Raw genomic sequence first — 23,081 nt, 5'->3', positions numbered from 1 at the left:
TTAATTATATTATTAATATTTAAATTATAAATAATAATAATAAATGTAGATGTACCTAATTAAATTTAATTTAAAGTTTAGTTTATAGTTTATAAGTTGTTGATGTGTGTATTTGTTTGTATTGTATACATGTATTTATGGAATATAAAGATAAGAAGCACAATGTTTGTATTAAAAAACTCAACATAAAATTATATTAAAATAAGATAGCATTCAAACACATAAACATAAACATAAATATAGATATAGGTCAGGATATAAAGGTATAATCTCTCAATCTCATTCTCTGGTTTAGTACAATTAAACTCCACTCCATCCATAATTCACTTCATATGATATCTTTAATTACACTTGATTGTTAGTTAGTGTCATTATATAATTATAGTTGTTATTTGTTGATATTCATTCAAATATACAAACAAACTTTACACTCTTTACATTCCATATTTATGTGTGTTATCAATCCATTACATTAATATTAATAATGTTTTTATTAGCAATACTTATTTTAAAACAATACAATACAATCTAAATGTAAATGTAAATTTAAATTTAAATAGTAAGTGTAAGTGTTAGTTATTATTACATATTTATTATAAATGTATCATCAATACAATACTATACAATAATGTATTATATAACTTATTTGTGTGCAGCCATCCTGTACCTGTATCTATACCTGTTCTATACCTATAGATATTTATTTATTGATAACAAGTAAATAAATAAATGATGGTATTATCAATAAGATATAATAAATACAATACAATACAATACAATACACTTGTTGTTTATTATTTATTAGTTAACAAGTTAAATAATAATATGTGTTGTACAATAATTAATTAATTAATTAATTAATTATTATCATCACATTATAATAAACTATTAAATAATAATTTAACACAACTATAATTAAATTTGAATGTATTTAATAAAATAGTTAATAATAGTAAAGTCTAGTTTAGTTTAGTTTAGTTTAGTTTAGTTTAGTACTGTTTAGTCTATCTGTATGTTTATGTTTATGTTTATGTTAAGTACAGACTCAACACCTTTCAAACCATCATCAACATGGAGAGATTACAAACCACACCGCATACAACTGAATGTAATATAAGAAAAACATAAACAAATCAATAATGTTTGGATGAAATAAGTAAACTAGACTAAACATTTAATTCTGTTAAGTTCAGTTGAAATAAAGAATATCTGTATATTGTAATATTAATAAAACTCTTTTTAACTGATAATAATTGATTTAATTTAATAATATCTATCAATCAATTAATCAATAAAAACTACTAGTACTTTATTACAATTAATTAAATGTAATTAAAATATATATAATATAACACATCTATTTATTTACCAGTTTAATTACATATATAATTGATTTTATTATATATGTAATTATATTTTTTATATAATTATTATATTATTTATAAATCAACTCTATAATTTTGTTGTAATGCACGATCTATCTAGTTTATATGTGTTATAATATAATAATCAATTCATTATATTTGTATCAACTTAATTTATTTATTTATTGATATTTAATTGCATTTTTAATATCAATAAACTTATAATTAATTACAAAAAAATAATAAGCAAGTTATACATTTATTAATTATATTTATATTAATATAATATTTGTTTATAATTTTATATATTTTAATAAGTGATATTTATATATATATATATGTGTGTATGTGTGTGTGTGTGTGTGTGTATTTTAACTATAATAATTATATAATGATAGATATAATGTAATATTGTATGATATGATATTAATATTAAATACAACATTCATTAATTATTGATTTTAATAAAAATAATAATAATTATCAAATAATTGTTGTTGTAATTAATATAATCCATTAAAAAGTTACAAAAGTCAGAGGACAACACTATTTTAATGTTTGTTTATCAAACAAGATTTTATTGTTAAATTCAAGTTTGTGAGATTACAAAACTTGTCACATGCAAGCCATCCATCTTGTAAAAAGAGCTACCAATGGCTTTTATACTACATCAGGTCAGCCATTCGTCACACTGAAAATTTATACAAATATTATTTGTTGCAAATTAAATTCTCTACATTTTTGGTTCTGTAACTTTTAGTTGTAAAATCAAAAATGACAAAGTTATTAAAGGAAATAGATCAAAATTTTCTATGCCACGAATAATTGCCCCGAAATAGTATAAAAACCATTCGTATCTCTTTTTACAAGTTGACAAAGGGATGGGACAAGAACTGTAATTCCATAAACATAGATTTAACTTTACAATAAAAGCCCATTTTTGATAAGCAACAAATAAAATAATGTACTTTCGACTCTTAATCGATAAAATAAAAAAACAATTTCATGATCTAATAATGAACCTTATAAAATGATGGTGGTAGTGGTGACAACACAACATATAATTAGTTTTACTACTAATCAACATCAACATCATTGATCAATAATTATATAAGTCTAGTTCTAGATCTAGTATGTCTAAGTCTTGTATTGTGTTTAGTTTAGTTTAGTTTAGTTTAGTTTAGTTTAGTTTAGTTTAGTCTAGTCTAGTCTAGTCTAGTCGAATCTAATCTAGTCAAGTGTACCGCAGATCTAGAGCAAATCATACAAGATCCTATATACTTTATTTATTTATTATACATATTTATATTTATTTATTTATTTAATAATAATAATAATAATAATAATAAATATTTCAAATATTTTTTGTATTTGTAACTTTATTGGTTGGATATTTGAACTAAATCGTTATTTTAGTAATTAATACTTAAAATTAATTAATAAAAGTATAAATTCAAATTTTTAAAACGTACATCACGTCATAATATATGTCTTGTCAGAGTTGTTGACATATTGTATGGTAATAATTACTTATATTTTATAATAAACAGAACACATTGAATTGTCACCAACTGACAGCTCATTCACATATTAATACTTCATCAACAGAGGGCACTAAAAAGAATGCGTTTAAACATCTCAAAATTCAACTCTATATTAAATATTTGTTTACACTTAATTACAGCATACATTTAAAAAAGTATATATTTATATTATTTATTATGTTGTTATAACGATGTGTAAACAATAAATTAAAAATAAAATACTTTATAATATTTGCTATTATTATTATTATTATTATTATTATTAAAGTATTATAATTATTATTAATATTTAAAACTGTACCCAATTATCTGTTGATTTAGTTGAAGCTGGTGTAATTGTTGTTGATTCACTATAATTAAAATTATTTAATTATCAATTTAAAATTAAATAAATAAATATTATTTAATATTGATTATTAATTAATACTTACTTAACATCTGTTGTTGTTGATGATGATGATTTAAAATCAGACCAATTATTTAATGATGCAGCTGCAGCTGTAGCTTCATTATTAACATTAACATTAACATTAACATTAGTATGTGATGGTGATACAGTTGGTGTAACATTTGTTGATGGTGGTGCTACTTTAATATTATTTGATGTATTTGTACCAGGTGGTGGTGCTAATATTATACCACCAACACCACCAAATGTTTTATTCTTTATTTTACCACTACTACTGCTACTGCTACTCTCTGTACCATCTTTTTTCTATAAATAAATAAATTAATTAATTAATTTTAAATAGTCTATATATATAAAAATAAGTATTTATTTATTATTAATAATATTTAATTAAACTTACAGTTATCTTCATATTAATTTTAATAGTTTCACCTTCTTTAAATCGTAAATCTAATTCAGGTTCATTTGATTCTTTTTCAAATTGTTGTTCTTTTTTAACCCATTTAAAATGATCTTGTAATGCAACATTTAAATCAAATGAATCACTACGATCACCAAAACCTAATCCAATAAATGCAGTACGTCCTTAAAAAATAAATAAATATAATAATTATATAAATAACTAATTATTATTTATTTATTTTTATTTTAAATACCATTCTCATCTTGAATTCTTAATACAAAATATCTTGATGAATCCATTACAGGTTCAATTGCAATGCCTGGATATGTTTCTATTGGACATTCAGCAAATAGTTCACCTTTTGTTTTATCTTCCAATTTAATTGAACATTTACCATCTTTAGTGATTAAACGTAAACGACCTGTCCATGTTGGATCATTTAAATTCCAATCAGCAGCTCTATAAGTTTTAATTCAACAAACACATCATAACTACTTTGTATTTTTTAATATTTTATTTCCATTATCAGTATACTTATATATAAATAAGAATAGTTATCAACATAACATTATTATATTATCCACCCACTTACTTACCATTAACATTAACATTATTAACTACATAATTATTAATATTATATATTTAAATATTTAATTATAATTAATAATATTATTAGAATGGATATTTAATTTTAATAATGGTATATAATTATGTTATTTAAAACATAAGTCATCTCATATCATCTCATACATACCTGTATCCTCTGTTTGTAGTACGTGGAGGTATCATAAATACAAATACTTCAGGTTTTACTAATAAAACACTTTCATAACTCTCCATTATATAAATATATGTGTTCTATTCTTATTATTATTATGTTTATATAATTATTATTGTTTATTCTTTTATTTTATTTTATTTTATTTATAAATTACTTCACTTTAATGTAAATGTAGATTGATAAATGTCATGTCATATAAATATATGACAAGTGTTGTGAAGTTAGCAACTATTCTATTCTATTGTGTCCTGTTGACAATACCACCAAATAATAAAGACAAGAACACATAAGTACACATAATGATGTGAAGCTATAATAGGTTGGCTGATAAGTCCCCGGTCTGACACATAGATGGCGTCGCTAGTATTAAATGCATATTATTTTTATATAGTACCAACCTTCAAATGATTCGTGTCAAAATTTGACGTCTGTAAGTCAATTAGTTTGTGAGATAGAGCGTCTTTTGTGAAGCAACTTTTGTTATTGTGAAAAAAATGGAAAAAATGGAATTTCGTGTTTTGATAAAATACTGTTTTCTGAAGGGAAAAAATACAGTGGAAGCAAAAACTTGGCTTGATAATGAGTTTCCGGACTCTGTATTTTTTCCCTTCAGAAAACAGTATTTTATCAAAACACGAAATTCCATTTTTTCCATTTTTTTCACAATAACAAAAGTTGCTTCACAAAAGACGCTCTATCTCACAAACTAATTGACTTACAGACGTCAAATTTTGACACGAATCATTTGAAGGTTGGTACTATATAAAAATAATATGCATTTAATACTAGCGACGCCATCTATGTGTCAGACCGGGGACTTATCAGCCAACCTGTTAAGTGCTCCTGGTTTAATTTACGGCGCCTATCTTTATATTGCACAACTGCTTGTCTTTAGTGTGATATTCATATTTATGGCTATGGTCTATATAATAAATTATTTGTTTTTATCTATTCTAATAATAATAGAAATTATTATTATCATAATATAGGATCATACAACACACAAATATATAATATGTAAAGTGTTGAAACTCCTCTATGTCGCATGCTACAAGTTGAACAGTGTTGTGTGTCGTCGTCTATTGAACTCACACAGTAAACGGATCGGTGCAACATGGTTTGTAGCATGCAACATGGAATCTGAACAAAAATTGAATGTTGTACTACGTTGTCGCACGTCTACAATAAACAACAAATTACAAGCGACATGTCGCTCAATGTTGCTTCAGTGGAATTGCATCTTTACATAGAATACAGTACAGTTAGTTACATTTACAATAGTTTTATCAAAGACTATAGGATAGACAAGAAGCAGAAGTATAATTATAAGTGACATCTGGAGTCTGAGGCGATCAACTATTAAGTTTGTAGGCCTTTGCGGGTATGGCTATTAAGTTTAACTACTTTGCGGGGGTGACTATTAACTATTAAGTTTGAAAGCCTGACTCGGTAGAGGCGCTGAAACTCGTATACTACGATTTTACATTAGCTCATATGGGCTGCTTCTCCTCTATCCTATGCTCTTTGAGTTTTATTAGAATGAAGTTATTATCAAATCGAATAATAAAAACTTGTCATGACATATTATTATTATTATTTATTATGATTTTAATAAATAATTAATATATTTTAATAAAAAAAATAATGTAAAAATAATAATAATGAAATTGATATCTATATTAATTTAAAATAATAACAATCTAATATAAAATCTAATTTAATTATGTATGTAATAAATAAATAAATAAATAAATACTTTATTTATATTTGATGTATATATATTTAAATAAAATTGTTAATTATTTAAGATCAAATAAATCTTATATTAGCATGTTTTGTTTTAGATTTAATTAGAAGTGGATATCTTCTATATTTACATAATTATTCTAATAAGTAAATAAACTAACTGTTCAAGTTAAAATGTTGTTAACACATTTATTAAATGATATTTTATTATGGAATCATAAATTTATTACAATAACATCATTTATATTATTTAATATTATATTTTGGTAAATAATATTTATATTATATTATAAATGTAAGATAAGGTCAAACATATGATTTTCAACAAATATATTTATTTACCTATAATAAATAAAAGATGGTTGTCTTACCTTATTAATAAAAAATAATTATAATTATAATTATATTTATATTTATTTAGTTTATTTTGATTTGTTTTATAGGTGGATATCAATTAATGAATATCGTTTATATGGAATATTATTTACATTATTACTATTTATATTAATTATTGAATATTTATTAATATTTATAAAAAATAATTATCAACAACAACAACAAAATAATAATTATAATAATAATATTATTTTTATTAAATTTATTAAAATATATAAATGTATATTTGATAAAATTATTTTGTATAGAGAGAATCATTTAAATTTGGTAAGTTAAGTATATTAAATAAATAATTATTTTATTTATTATTTTATATTTAATATTTTATTTTTTAGTTTCATATTTATATAACAATAATATCATTAATATTATATATAATTGGTAATAATATATCTGGTTTATTATTAATATATTTATTAATAATTAAATTATTTATAATAACATTATTTATAAAATTATTATCAAATTGTAATACATCAATACAATCATTTTATTATAATAATACATTTATTAAATATTTATTAAATAATGATGGTAAGTTAAAATTAATTAAATTTAATTTAATTAAATTTTAATTAAATAAAATATATTTATTTAATTTTATAGAATTAATAAGTGAAGATGATTTAATACCAATATTATATGAACAAACAAATGATGATGATCATGATCATGATCATGATCATGATAATGATAACGATAATGATGATGATTTATATGATAATGGAGGAGGTAATATAAATAGTTTATTTCAGGTCCGTGCGCACTAATTATTTAAGGGACAGATTCAAACTTTTGTTAGGTCAATAAGTCAATAAAAACAAGAAATTCTTTTTTCAAGTAAGAGAACATTTAATTCGATCAAAATTTAATATTCAGTTAATGTTTTTCAATAAGTTAAAACAAACTATTCCAAAACTCGACTCGTGTGCATCGACTTCCACAACGCGAACGCGATGTATATAGAATGAATAAGAATCAAACTGTTTAGCCGTTCTTCAAACATTGTCGATCTAAGTCTAAGATATGTTTTGAGACGACGCAAGCTTAAAAAGGAGCGTTCATTCGTCGTTGTTGTCACAGTCAAAACTATCACAACGCGAATCATTTGGTAGACATTCGGAAAAGCATCTTTATTGCAAATATCGAGTGCAATTTTGGCACCTCGCTTTGTCAACTTACTCAGATGTCATGGCAATCAACGTGCAAAATTGAATATTATAGTTCAAAAAGTCGAGCAAGAGTTTTCATAAAAATTTTTCGTTTTTTTGGAGAAGGCGAAAAGCTATGAATGAGTCTGTATATTCGAGCGTTGAGTTTGTTATGCCGTGAACTTTGACTTCCGCACTTCTATATCGTATTCATCGCAGATATCGCTCATGGTTTTGAAAATTTTTCTGAACTCTTCGATTAGTAGAGCAGTAGAACAGTTCGATAGCCTCATCAAGATCCAGGTTTTTTGTTTGGAGTACTCGACTCATAGACAAAGTCACAGATGTACCGTGAGCTCAAAATATGTATGGATATCTGATTCGCCAGTGGAAATGTGTCTTATAAATGGGTGCATTTACAACAGATTCTCAAAGGGAGGAGCTTTGACGTCAAAACCCCTCAATTGCGCACGAGCCTGATTAATTAATTTATATTTATTTATTTATTGTTTATATTTATAGATTCATCATGTTGCTCATCATTTGTAAATGGTTTATCAACAATGCCATCATATTTAGATAAACAATTAGATTTTGATGATGAACATGATAATGAACAAGATTTTGATATAACAACAACAACAACAACAACAACAGAATTAAATAAAACATTAATAAATAATAATAGTACATTATTATCAACATCATCATCATCAAGTGATAATGATAATGATAATGATAATGACAATATAACATCATTAACAACATCATCAACATCATCAGATGATGAACAATTTTATAATGGTATTGAATTTAATACAACAACAACAACAACAATAACAAATAGTAATAATAATAATAACAATAATTTATTACAACAATCAATTAATTTATTATCAAATATTAATAATGTTTTATCAACAACAACATTTATACAACAACAACAACAACAACAATCATTACCACCATTATCATCATCATCATCAACAACATCTAGTTCTAGTGATTTTGAAATAATTAATACAGATGATGTTGTTTAAATTTAATTAAATAAATAAATATGTGAGCTGAGTGGGTTGGTGGGCTGAATGGTTTTAAATAAAAAACGAGTGGTGTTGTGAGGTGGGACCCAGTAGGACCTACGCTTCTATCGTATCTTCGTACATTATTGATGTTGCGGTTGCTTTTTTACTCTTTGCTTTCATTTTTTTGTTGAATTGAATTGAATGATTGATAATGCACATTTTCAATTTTATAAATCATTTTGTGCATTTTTCTTCTGTCTATATTTTTTTAAATATTCAATGTGACTTGTAGTCGATTTGCTATAAAAAAAAAAAAAACAATTCCAAAAAAATGAAAAATATACAAGATAATAATTTTCGAAAATATTTTGGAGGCGCCTTCACGGGTAAAAAGTGAAGCTTAGAAAAAAATTTCAAACAAAAGTCGTTTATTTTTTTATAACAAATAACTTTTTTTTTATAACAAATCTCTTAACAGTTTACAAGATGGATACTACTTCATTTGATTGAAAGAGCAAAAAAATTCTATTTTAAAATTGGCATATCTCGATCAAAATTGAAGCTAGAAAGTCGAAAAAATACAAAAATGTGCACAAATATAGAACTTTTAATTTTTTTTTATTTGATGCATAGTTTTTTTTTTAATGTAATTTCTAGAAAACTAATTAAAGCACCTTACTACCACGCCCTCCCCCACTATAAAATAGTTAAGTACACCCCTCAAAGGTGGACTTTTTTTACGCAATATTTACAACCTAATACAGAAGTAACAAATATCATTTCAAAGATGCATTAATTTTTTTCTTGATAACCATGCTATTTAATTTGATTTGATCAGACTACATATATAGATAGGTTGTAAGTTGTAACAAAGCTGTTGTGGATCAGGGGTTGGACGAGCGGATATCTTTTTTGGAAGCGTATAATATTTAAAGTTCACTCACTATTGTACAAGTATTCTTTATTTTATGAATTATTTACAATGAAATTGTGTTTGAAATATTTGAATCGAAAACCGAAAATGAATTAACTAATTAATTTGTTTTACTAGTAGAACCGAAAAACGAATGGTTCTACAACGAATGTTGCTAACGAATTTTACCAATAGATCCGCAAAACGAATGGATCTCTTACAAATGCAACTAACGAATTCCCCAAGCTTCAGAAAACTTTGACTTATATACGCGGCTGAGGGGAAGCAATATTTCAATCGCGTCTGTGGACAATCATCCTCGTGTATTCAAATTTGAATTCAAGTGACACGTGTAAATGCCACAAGTTTCAAGAATAGAAAGCTAAGTCTGCAAATTCGTGCGTCTAATTAATTCATTCTGATGCCACCAAGTTCAACAAAACACTTGGTTTGTGTTTGTATGGTCTGGTCTATCTCTATCTATATAGTCTATACCAAGCCAAGCCCACTAAAACAACATAAAACTTAAATTAATTAATTAATTAATACATCATTAATATTAATTATTAATTATTATTTATGTATTGTATTGTATTGTATTGTATTGTTATTATATTAACAACAACGTAGGTAACGTTTGTTTGTTTATTATGTATAAATAAATTATTTGTTTAATAAATCTTATCAATGCTAGTTTTCTTTTTTATTTGCACGTAATTGGCAAATAATTCGATATGTAATATGTAAACGAAACGAAACGAACAAATAGTTAAAAGTTTTATTTATTTATACTAATTAATACCAGAAAAAAGAAAAAGGTTTTCAGGGTGAAAACACTTACTTACCATTTTCCTATCAGGTACTACTATTTCCCTTGTAACTTATATTCTCCTAATACAAATGTTGAAAATTTTCATAATTTTTGGTGAAATTAGTTATGAAAAAGTGACATGTGAAAATGGAAAATTGTTCAACAATCAAAGATGGCACCACCATCGAAATAAATATTAGTTCAACAAGTTTAACATAGGCGACACCACCGTCAAAATAAATTTAGTTCCATATGTTTACCATAGATGTCGCCACCATCTAAATTAATAGTTAGTTCAACAGGTTTACAATAGATGGCACTACCATCAAAATCAATTTAGTTTCATACGTTTATCATAGATGGCGTCACCGTCGATGTTAAATAGTTAGTTCCATATATTTACCATAGATGTCACTACTATCGAAATTATATTAGTTCAATATGTTTACCATAGATGGCGCTACTATCGAAGTTGATATTTAGTTCAGTATGTTTATCATAGATGGCACTACATGCATTGTTTTAAAGTATCAAATTAAATGATTCTTACGTTTGTTAACTAAAATGATTATTAAAATTTACATTTTATTTTTCCCTAATTTTCGTAAATATTTTCAAAAATAGTCATTGATTGATTGAACCAACACTACAATATAAAATAGTATTAATTGATGATTATAAATACGAAGAGCGGGATCGAATCTTAATAAATAAATTTTATTGAATTCAAACGTTTGTTTGTAGGTAGTTAATTAAATAATAATAAAAATTAATAATTATTACTCTATATATTATATTTATTAAATATAAGAAAATAGTATTATTATAACATTATATTTATTAATTATAATTACAATCATATAATTAATTAATTATAACGCAATATAAATATAAATATTATTAATTAATTAGTATCTAATTTATTTAAAACATATCACAACATCATCATCTTTATCGTTCGTTATTATTATTTATTTTATTTTATTAATTATATTAACAGATCAACAACAACAAAAACAAACAATATTAATAATATTTTAATTAATAATCAATTTATATTATTTATTTATCATAACTTAATAATAATATTTATTTATATGTGATCCGTGTATTTAACCACGGATCCAGCTTTCGAAAAAAGTTTATGGGCACGGCACATCGCTCATAATCGATATAGACGCCCAAGCCAATATTTTGTAAAGATATTTGTAAATTAATAAATACAAGAATACAAGATAGATAGATAAACAGTTAGTTGATTGTATTATTTGTTTAAATATGTGTTATGTAATAAATATTATTATTATTATTAATTATTTGTATGTAAACCAATAAATAAATTTCAATTAAATACATATTTATTTACAAATCAATCAATATACATACATACATACATATGCATATTTATTATTAATTATTATTAATATTTATTTTGTTTAATTAAGTATTTAAAACAAATCAAGGAACCAAACAACCAACGCTAATGTAGTCATTAATACAATGGACACTTCCCAGCAATTTTTCGATGTTACTAAAAACACTTCGAATCGGTTTTAAGAACCAAAAAAATGATTCCTATAATAAAATATTTACATTGAAAAGTGTTTTGCAATAAATATACTCGTTTGAAAAAATTGTGACATTCAGAATCATGCGAACGCCATGGTCCAAAACTTGCGATGTGTTATGCATCATATGATTTGGGTTGACACTCACTGGCAGTCTTCTCTCTCATCCATCATATCGCATCCACTTACAAGCTATCAGATCCCTTGCATCCCGTTCTCTATCCATAAAAACTCTTTCGATTCAAAACCATTCATAAAAATGTTTATATAGGCCGTTCAAAATAACTGAAAATAAGCGATTTTATGAATTTATTCAAAGGCAAAAAAAAAAGGAAGGTTTTGGCACCTAGTGTAAGACCCTTTTATTTTGGATAATATCTGGAAAACGATCAAGTTGTTGGAAAATTTGTTCCCTAAAAAAAATATTATGTGAACAATTTGGATATCTTGAACCGTTATTGAAAACGATCAATTTTAAATACATTTCTCTTAATGATTGAATAAATAACGAAAAATGTTTATGAAATTGATCGTTTTGAAAACAGCTAAAGATATCCAAATTGTTCACACTACATTTTGTCAGGGAACAAATTTTCCAACAACTTTTGATTGAAATTTTTTTGTTATAAAATCAATTAGTTTCAAGACATTATTAATTAGCATATAAATATATATTTGACCGTTTTCCCCGATTTGTGACAAAATGGCTGAAGATATCAAAATTTTTGATTCCACATTTTTTTTTACGGGAAAAAATTTCCGACAATTCTTGTTTGAAACTATTTTTCATAAAGTTGATGGTCTCCAAGACATTGTAAAAAAATCGTTTTTTTATGTATACATAGATTTAATTATCGTAACCCTAGCACTTTTGAGACTGCGCGTTAGTAGGGTTTTAAATTAGATGCCGAAACCATCCTTCTTTTTTTAGTTTTTTTGCCTTTAAATAAATTCACGTAATAACATTACTTTGAGCGGAACAATATTACCTTGCAAAAATTTGAACTTGAACATTAAATTTTGAATGAAGTTAATGATTAAAAGACGATTTGGATAGCTGAGATGACTTGAACTAACTTTTAAGAAGGAGAAAATTATTTTTTTTGGTAGTGTCTTGAACATTATTGTTAATGTTAATAATGCAGTGCAGTGCAGTACAGGTACATTACAGTACATACCTACATGATCTTATTTTGTTGTTAATTAATTAAATAAATAAATAATATTTAATAAAAATAAATTAAATTTGTAATCAATTAATAATAATAGTACTTGTACTTCTACTTAATTAATTAATTAATTAATTACATACATTTATTTGTCTTATTATTTATATCATGTAGTATTATTATTTAAAGATAATAATCCATCTTTATCCATTTGATCTGATCTGTTCTATTCTGTTCTGTTAACTGTTAGTAGGTCTAACTGCTAGTAAACATGAATGTTATCATGTTTTAATGTTACATGTGTATAAACATAAACATGTATAAAGAAGTTTAACTTTAAAAATGATACAAATATAAGTAATTGAAATGTAATAATAATTAAGTAGAATGAATATTTATTTATTAAATATGTATTTGTATCATTTTTAATTACATTTTTGTATTCTGTTATTGAATCAAAACAAATACAAATATTTTGATAGATCTAGATAGGTCTAGATTGGTAGATAGTCCTTAAATCCTCTTTCATCCTTTTTATTTCAATTAAAAACCTACAACTTCCCAAATATACCTTTCTCTTTCTCTCTCTGTCTGCATTAATAATTTATGTATCTAAACTTTATGTATGTATGTATTGTATCGTCTGTAAATATCACACGCTTTTGTTGCTTCAAGTAGAAAATAAAATTCTAAGATGAAAAGTCTACTTTTATTTTATGATCTGATGGATGGATAATTAGCTTTTAATTAAAATAAGCAGCCAATAAGTAATAATTAAGTAGTTTACTTTTAATGTATCAATAATCATTAATTAGTCAGAGTTGAGTGCTTTTAATATTTAATCACAATGCTTCTGATTGGTTACCTATTAGTAACTTCATTAGTAGAGCTGATCAACAGAGGCTCATCATTGTTACGGTCTGCTCAATCTTAAATATGATAGTAGGTAATGACCCAAGTCACCCTATCAAGTTATGCCAGTTTTTACGTGCAATATTTCCTCTTTAGATGGGGATTTAAAAATCTGTCACTAAGTGATGGTTCTGGAAACTGTCTGCTTGTTTGTAATTCATTAGAGGTGATTCTGAACAATCATCCTGCAAAATTGGATCCCGATAAGTGTTCCTTTCGAGTTTTTTTAGCATAGCTCCGGATTGTAACTACTTGCTGAACTCAAAGTTTTCAGGATAACTGTAAAGGCTCTCATCTAATTATAATATAATTATAAAACAAGCAGATAGTTTCTAGCACCATCACTTGGTGAGAGCTTTTTCAAACTCCACCTAGGAGGAATATTCTAGGGCATACACTACAGAACAATTTGAGACGTTATCTACTATCATATTAAAGACTCAGCAAATTGTAACCATGACCATGACCATGACCATCAGACAGTAAATCAATTGACTACTCTCTAAGCTCATGATAAGCAGTCACTTAGTTCAATTTTACATGACTTGATAATGAGACAATCATTTTTAATTTAACATGACAAATATAATATTTTATGTACCTGTACCTGTACCTGTACCTGTACCATGTACGGGAACTTTTGAATAACTATTAAATTAACTTTATTTTGAAATTTTTAAATTATTGAACAGTTGAATATTTAACTCAAAATTGTTGTCATCTGTCAATTGTGATCAACGGTTGTAATATATTTAATCTTCTATCAGATATAAGAGAACAAAAGTTATCATGAGGTTAGTCTAACTATCTCCGTGCATCGTGCATCGTGCATTAGAACAAATGAATGGAAGTAGACTTGTTGTCTTACAATTTTATTTTCTAATCTGATGCAACAAAAACGTATAGTACGTATAGTACAGAAGGACACCTTGTATATATGTAATTAATTAATTAATTAATTATTTTAAATATAATATTTATTAATTTATTAATTAAATATAAAAACAAATATTAATTCATTATACATATATAATACAACATTTTTAATTTAATTTTATTTAATTTGGTTGTTGTTGTTGTTCATTACTTGTTGTTGTTGTTGTAATATTATTATCATTATTTGATGTTATTTTCTTTTTAGGACTCTTTTTAATTTTTTTATTATTATCATTTGATGATGTTGTTTGTTGTTCATCATTATTATCATATTGTTGTTGTTGTTGTTGTTGTTGTATTTGTTCACCACTTTTAATAACACCACCTACTTGTAATGTTTTCATATCATTTGTTGTTGTTGTTGTATCTGCTATATCTACATCCATTTTATTATTAACTGTATCATTATCTTGTTGTTGTTGTTGTTGTTGTTCAACTTCCATTTGATTAGTATCATCACTTGTACTTGTTGTTGTTGTATTTACATCACTTGTACTTGTACTTTTATTAATATTATCATGTTGTTGTTGTTGTTGTTCACTTTGATCATCAGTTGTTGTTGTATTATTATTATTGTTATTATTTGTTGTTGTTAATAATAATTTTGATTCTAATTGACTAATACAATGTTCAATACATTTAATAGCTTCTTTACGTGCAGCACGTATCACATCTTTACCATCTGTATCAATATTGTCTAATTTAATTAAGTTACGTGTTAACATCTCATCTAAATATAAATATTGTTTATCTTTTTTGCCATCTGTACGTGTATTCTTGTATTGTTCAACTTGTAACATTAATTCATTCACATCTTTTTGTATCTCTTGTATTCTTGTTATTGAATCTATTTGTTGTTGTTGTTGTTGTTTATTACATGGTTGTTGTTGTTGTTGATATACTTCTTCATAATTACTATGTTGTTGTTGTTGTTGTTGTTGTTCCTTATTATGTAATGTTGTTGATGAAGGTGGTGGTGGTGGTGCTGGTACTGATGATGGTATTGTATTGTTTGTTGTTGTATCACCACCATGTTGTTGTTGTTGTTGTTGTTGTTGTTGTTGTGGTCTTATATTATGTTGTTGTTGTTGTTCATATTGTTTTGGTAATAATGGTTCATCACGCCCTTCAACAAATATTGGTATATGTCTAACATTTGGTTGTTGTTGTTTATTATTCATTGTTGCTGTTGTTTGTTGTTGTTGTTGTTGTTGTTGTGGTAATGTTGTACTTGTTGTGTTACCACCCATTGATTGTTGTTGTTTTAATGGTTCAATATTAATACGTGATATAAATCTTGGTTGCTGCTGTTGTTGTTGTTGTTGTTGTTTACTATCAGCTCCTGTTAGTGATGATGCTGGTGGTGCAGACATTGATCTTTGACCACGTGACTTGTTATTATCAAACAATGTATTATTATCTTGTTGTTGTTGTTGTCCTAAATCAACAGTATTACGTAACCCGTATTGTGGTAATTTATTATATTTAATATTATTTACATCAGTATTATCAACACTTGTTGGTGGTGTTACATCATCACCATCATTATCACCATTAGCACCACTTTTATTATTATTATTATTATTTGTTGATGATTCTTGTTTTAAATTACTATGATCACTACCAGATGTACCAGTAGCAGTTGGTGATGTAAAATACTGTTGTTGTTGACTAGATGTAGGATTAGTAGTAACCCATGGACGTAAATGTTGTGCAAACTCTGGATGACGTGCAGCTATATCATCTAAATGATGTTGAAATCGTAATGATGAAGAAGGACTTTGAGTTGATGTTGTTGAAGGTCTAGCTCTAGCACTACGATGTGAACGTCTTGTTGTATTAAAGGGATCATCTAATGGATCATCATCAAATCCATGTAATGGATCAATATCATCATGATCTATAACATTGAATGGGAAGCCACTCTGTAACAATACAATATAATACAAATATAAATATAAATATAATTAATTATAAATAATTTAATTTAATTTTAAAATATAAATTAAATAAGCAGTAACAGTATTGTATACTATAACAATATACATGTTTGTACCTATTTAATTATATGATGATTATATTATACAGGCTGGCTCATTTTAATCTATAATGGTGTTGTTGGTGTTGTTTACTAATTCAAAAATTGTTGAGTCAAAGCTAGTTCTACAAGCTTCTTTAATAATCAATTTAAATCGGTAACGGTAAGAGATAGAATAAAACTTTAAATTAGAAAGTTGAGCCTTATACTATCCTTACCGTTAGAATCTAAATTGGCTACTAAAGAAACCCGAAGAACTATGCCTAATCTAATGTCAGAACAGGATGTCCCTCCATCAAGCTCTACAGCTTTAGTTCAAGTGTTTTTTTTGATTTGTTAACAACATTACAAGTTATTAGCTAGTATATATTAAAATGATTCATCCTGTATATATACTTTTACATTGTGAACTAGTTTAATGTTTAAATAAAATTTGTTTAATATAGATTAATAATAAAAATAGTATATTAATGAATATTATTATTTGAGTTTAGTTTTTAATTAAAGTAATTACATCCTTTCTTTAGTTAATTAATTAATTAGTTTAGTAGATAGTAATAAAACAATAAATAGTTAATTTAAATCAACCAAAACCTTTTTTAATTAGTTAAATTTAAATAATAATAATAATAAATAATTAAATAAATAATATCCTTATATAGTATTTATATGTTTGTATAATTTTTGTTAAATAAAATAAAATGAATAAGTTATTATTAATATAAAATCATCATGATCATCATCAAATAACTATATATGGTAATATCAGTTATCAAATTATAATTAATAATAATATGATATGATATCATATTATTAATATTATAAATTATTAATATAAAAATAATAATTAAATATTATTAAATCACACACTTACATTTTTATTATTATTATAATGATTATAATATGACGATCTTAATGATTGAGGTTCACAATTATTAATATTATTAATAATATCAATATTATTATTATTATTATTATTCATAATAAATAAAATAAATACAGCACACACAATAAATAAATAAATAAATATGATTGATTAATTAATATAAATATCACAATAATAATATTATATTGTTGTAATATAATATAATATGTATATGCTTTACTTAATGTTATAATATAATATAATAAAGTGGATTACTACTTATATTTATATATTTATTAATATTGTATAGAACTCTCTAGTATAATATAGAATGTTATAGTATATTCTATAATATTCTACAACATTCTATACATACATACATACATAGGTACACTAACATTACTTTATATCAAGATCAACTACATACAACATTGAACATAGTACTTGTATATAATGAGATGAGTATGAGTAGGTATATATAACATCTACATCTACATCACATCAACATCTTCTAGAATATTATATTTTATTAACTATATTATATTGTATTGTATTGTATTGTTAACTGTTGGTTGACTGTGACTGTACTTTATTATATTTATATTGTATTGTATTGTACTACACATAATCATTTCAATTATAATTATAATAACTATATTTAATATTCATTATTATTATTTATTAATTGTTTATTATACCATGTATATATGTAATATAGGTATATCAAACTATATTAACTTTAGTATCAAGTTTGAAACTAGACTTTCTATCCATCTGTCTGTCTGAGGACATGTTACTCAAATATCAAAAGATATATCAAGGCAAAATTTGTATAGCGTGCTTAGCACGTAGAAAGTGAGATTGAGTTCGTCAATGAACAACACAGGTGAATTGGGTTTTGTGTCCGTAGAATCCACCTCTTATAAACCCTTAGAAACAGAACAAAACTTGAAATGTAAAAAATATCCTTTATAAAAAATTAAAGAATTCAAATATTCATAGTTCAGTATCGAAAAATATTTAATATAAAAATTACCAGTTCTTTTTAATATATTAAAATATAAACTAGCAGTTCTTTTAAGAGACATCTGTACCAGATTTATTGAGACGCTATCTGACATCACTGTAGAGGAGGGCAAGACAAGTGGAGATATTCGATTAAAACAAAATGTAAATCATACTTAAACAAATCATTTGAATTTTTCATTGAATCAAATGACAAAAAATACCTAATTCATTATTCATTTTAATGTGCTGTACTCACAAACCCATATAACAAGGACGTGAAACTCCTACGCCGAGTTATAAGCGCCCGTGGCTGAATTAACGGCGCCCATAAGGTTGCTTTTCTCTCGAACGAGAGACAATGCAATCTTTACACAATTAAATGCGTAGTACAAAGTACGCAACGACCGAAGACTGGACCTCCCCAAGACAGACGCCTTCTTTCTTGCTACCCTCTATTTTTTAGTAATAAAATTCAATTATTTGACAGTAACAGTTAAGTATATTATTACATTTGCAACAGTTCCAGTTACAGTGAGTCTGTAATTTTGATTGTAAATATTAAACTAAACTAATCGTATGTATGTATGTATGTATGTATGTTAATGTTAGTTAGTTGGCAAACATTCAAATATGTTAAAAATGTTCATATATTTAATTTTATTTTATTTTATTTATTTATATATATAAAAAAATAAAATATAATTACACTTTAAATAGATAGATCTTATTAAATTTTATTTAATTCATAATAAAATTATTTATAAGTAAAAGTAAAGCACACACTAAATTAAATTAAATTAAATAATTATATCATTATTTACTTACAACAAACTGTAGCTACTAATTAATAATCAATCAATCATACTTAATTATTATTATTTAATTGATATTGAAATCAATTTTAGTAAAAAAATTAGTAAAAATTAGGTCATATCAACATTAGATAGATAGATAGATAAATAGATAAAGTATGTAACTAATTTTATAACCAAAAACTTACAAATGGTGTTCGGCGAAAAGGCATTTTATTTTAATATTGAATTAAATTAAATATAAAATTAGAAGGTGAATGGTTTGAGATCAATGTGTAATTATTAATTAATATTCAACTAAATTACTTTTATTAAATATTATTATTTGATTCATTTAATTTAATTTATTACGAACTGAAGTGAATGAAGTTAACAGTGATTGAATTGAATTGATATAGAATGAATCAGATGACAGAATAATTAGAATTAGAATTATTATAAAAATTAAATTGATTTTGACTAACTTTATATTTATATATAAGTAATTGAAATAAAACTATTAAAATTGAATTCAATATTAAATTTAAACACAAACAACATCAACATACATTTTTAATTTTAGATTTAGAAGTGTGAAAAGTGAAAATAACTTTTTGTTTTAATCACTTCTGACTCTGACTTCACTTCAATTCACTTCACTTTACTTCCACTTTACTCAACACTCTTCACATTTACTTGTTCTATTTTTATTTTAAAAATTCAATCAAATTGTTTTTTATTTTTTATTTGATATTTTATTTTATTCAAACGATACGATAACGATCAAATTTATAAAGTTCTAGAATTAATAGAATCACGATCAACACCAATGAGAATGACCAACCATATTTAATTTTGTTTTATTATTCTATTGCGCATTGCGCATATTCAGAACACTTACGTATCAAACATGACGGATATGCGTACAAATCCATAGACTTATCACAAATTAGGATCTATAGACTTACCACAAATACAAAGTACTTATCCATAATTTTTTTAATACGTCAGGTAGTTTTGTCTTGTCAAAAAGTTTTGAATTATATGTACAGTAAACAAAATTGATTTACATTACACGAGGATATTTACCTCAAACAGGAGAATTGACCAAGAATAAACGAAGTAACAAAATTTGTAACGTTGCTGGGGTTCTTATATTTTCTTTTGCACCGAAATGAATATAAATAAAAAATTAATTTAATATCTAAATCCTTCTAAATTAATTATTTTAAACTTTATCACGGTACACGGTGGAAAAAGAACTCTACTATGACATCTTTTTTTGACAGATATTTGATTACATGGAGTTGAGTTGTCATGGTTCAAATTATACTTGCGGTTAATTCTTTGTATAATTGCACTTACACAGATTTCAAAATTTCGTATATGAATATGAATCAATACTATTTAACGATAGGCACAATATGTACTAGGTGTGCCAGGGTTTATCCTGACAGAAATATTTTTTATATTTTTAGTAATTACCTACAAGTATTTTGAACTATCATGGAAATTAATTTGTAAGATACCACTTTATTGCAAATTTTATTTATTTTCAGAAAAATTTTATGTGACAGTTCTTAAAGTGGCAGAAAGTTCTGTCACACCGATTTGTAATATATAAAGCCAATAAAATTTTACCCTTATCGCGAAATTACTTTTTTTTTAATTTGTTTGAGTTCTACTTTCGAAATATCTTGGTGTGACAGCTTATTACTTGACCATAATTACTGTCACACTAGTAAAAAAATAGAAAACCCCTGGCAAACCTAGTCCATACAACCTCGTTAAATAATATGATTCATATACGAAATTTCGAAATCCGTGTAAGTGCAATGTTACTGTCATTAACTCCAGCGATATTACGGACATATTAAAGACGGATTAAAATTATTCTTTCGAACTAATTATAATTTAAAATAATATTTATATAAAAATAAAAAATAATTGCCTAGGTTCTACCGAGATTTGAACTCGGATCGCTGGATTCAAAGTCCAGAGTGCTAACCATTACACCATAGAACCTCTATGATGTACAAGCTTCTTGAACCTACCTATTCAATATATTTTATTAGTAGATAGTTGTAGTTGAATGACTAATAATAAAATAAATAACATTTAGGTTATGTTTAAGTATGACGTACAATATGACATAAAATAAATAAATAAAGAAAACAAAATAATAATAGATTTATTGATAATTAATAAACAAGATAATGATAATGATAATGTTAATAAGTTTTACCACGTAATGGTAATAAGATAATTGGTTGATCATCATCTTTCTTAGCACAATCTTGTACAATCCTTGCACTACGTTTCTTGATATCGTCACGACTAGGTATACTTGGATCATTTAATTCAATGTCTGATACTAATGCTGTTGTTAATTCAATTTTAATTTAAATTAATATTATTTTTTTTAAATTCATAACGCAGAAGCTACGTTAGTTAAGCGAATTCTCTCAGAGAGGAGTGGTAAAAGAAAACACATTTTGCTTAAAATCGAATATTACATTTTAAATTTTCAACAATTTGTATTTCGAAAACTAAGCGTTTAGAGAAAAAAACACAACATTACTTTTTTTCCTCAAAATATTTCAAATTTTAAACCTTGCGTATACCCCTCCCACATCTCGATAGATTTATCGGTAGATTGTTCTCATTAACGAAATTGACCCTTTAAATACCAAAACCCTTCTCAATATCAAATTTTATTTAAATTCTGACCGCTGGAGAGTTTATAGATACATATATTTCTATATGTATCTATAAATTTTAACGATGGTCATTTTTGACATCTATTAGGTAGGATCGGTCGAGTACAGAAGTTTCGTTCATAAATTCGCTAATAATAATAATAATGATACATAAATAAAACATACAAGTTTGATCGATGACTTCATCAAAATCATTGTGATGTGCTTGATTTGATGCATCCATTAATGCTTGTTGATATAAAGCCACAGCTGATAAGTTTTGTTGTGAATCCAAATCAATATAATTATTGATTAGTAATTGATAACGTTCTTTTAATATTGTTAATATTTGATTAACATCGATCATTACAGTAGAAGATCTATCTTTATGTTCATGATCTACATGATCTGTTGGTACAGATGGTGTAACAGATGTATTACCACTTTGTTGTTGTTGTTGTTGATTTACATTTACACATTGTGTAAGTTGATGTAAGAATTGTAAACTAACACGTATATTTAAATAAATCTCAGCAACTTTATAATATTCAT

At 25.0% G+C, this 23,081-nt stretch overlaps 4 protein-coding genes and 1 non-coding gene across 5 annotated transcripts in view; all 5 read right to left on the bottom strand.

Moving 5' to 3' along the window:
• LOC123294861 (erlin-2-like) overlaps window positions 1-23,081 on the bottom strand; it is a 79,598-nt gene that overhangs the window by 20,161 nt on the left and 36,356 nt on the right. The gene's annotated exons all lie outside the window — the stretch shown is intronic.
• LOC123294860 (NECAP-like protein CG9132) lies at window positions 3,198-4,684 on the bottom strand. Its single transcript, XM_044876035.1, has 5 exons — window positions 4,475-4,684; window positions 3,974-4,179; window positions 3,718-3,902; window positions 3,340-3,623; window positions 3,198-3,258 (listed from the first exon to the last, which is right to left on the bottom strand). Exons 1-5 carry the CDS (start codon window positions 4,558-4,560, stop codon window positions 3,198-3,200), a joined length of 822 nt encoding a protein of 273 aa, XP_044731970.1. The 5' UTR covers window positions 4,561-4,684.
• LOC123294854 (BAG domain-containing protein Samui-like) lies at window positions 15,305-20,173 on the bottom strand (the record flags this gene model as incomplete). The annotated part of the gene is made up of 2 exons (XM_044876029.1): window positions 20,040-20,173; window positions 15,305-17,053 (listed from the first exon to the last, which is right to left on the bottom strand). Coding segments are annotated over exons 1-2 (1,773 nt in total), but the record flags the coding sequence as incomplete, so codon positions are not given.
• Trnaq-uug lies at window positions 21,784-21,855 on the bottom strand. The gene has a single exon. It is a non-coding gene; the product is annotated as a tRNA-Gln (tRNA).
• Window positions 22,062-23,074, bottom strand: LOC123296387. Its single transcript, XM_044877848.1, has 2 exons — window positions 22,716-23,074; window positions 22,062-22,210 (listed from the first exon to the last, which is right to left on the bottom strand). Exons 1-2 carry the CDS (start codon window positions 22,894-22,896, stop codon window positions 22,062-22,064), a joined length of 330 nt encoding a protein of 109 aa, XP_044733783.1. The 5' UTR covers window positions 22,897-23,074.

Source organism: Chrysoperla carnea, chromosome 3, assembly GCF_905475395.1.
Source record: "Chrysoperla carnea chromosome 3, inChrCarn1.1, whole genome shotgun sequence".
NCBI classification, from domain to species: domain Eukaryota; kingdom Metazoa; phylum Arthropoda; class Insecta; order Neuroptera; family Chrysopidae; genus Chrysoperla; species Chrysoperla carnea.
This window is presented reverse-complemented; position numbering and strand designations above follow the sequence as displayed.

Excerpts from the sequence above, each read along its gene's own strand:
- LOC123294860 (XM_044876035.1), bottom strand. The coding sequence starts at position 4,560 with ATGGAGAGTTATGAAAGTGTTTTATTAGTAAAACCTGAAGTATTTGTA. Across the intron at positions 4,180-4,474 it reads ACTACAAACAGAGGATACAG|AGCTGCTGATTGGAATTTAA; the intron begins GTATGTATGAGA and ends TAAAACTTATAG. Across the intron at positions 3,259-3,339 it reads TCAACAACAACAGATGTTAA|TGAATCAACAACAATTACAC; the intron begins GTAAGTATTAAT and ends TTTTAATTATAG.
- LOC123296387 (XM_044877848.1), bottom strand. The coding sequence starts at position 22,896 with ATGATCGATGTTAATCAAATATTAACAATATTAAAAGAACGTTATCAA. Across the intron at positions 22,211-22,715 it reads TGAAGTCATCGATCAAACTT|CATTAGTATCAGACATTGAA; the intron begins GTATGTTTTATT and ends AATTAACAACAG.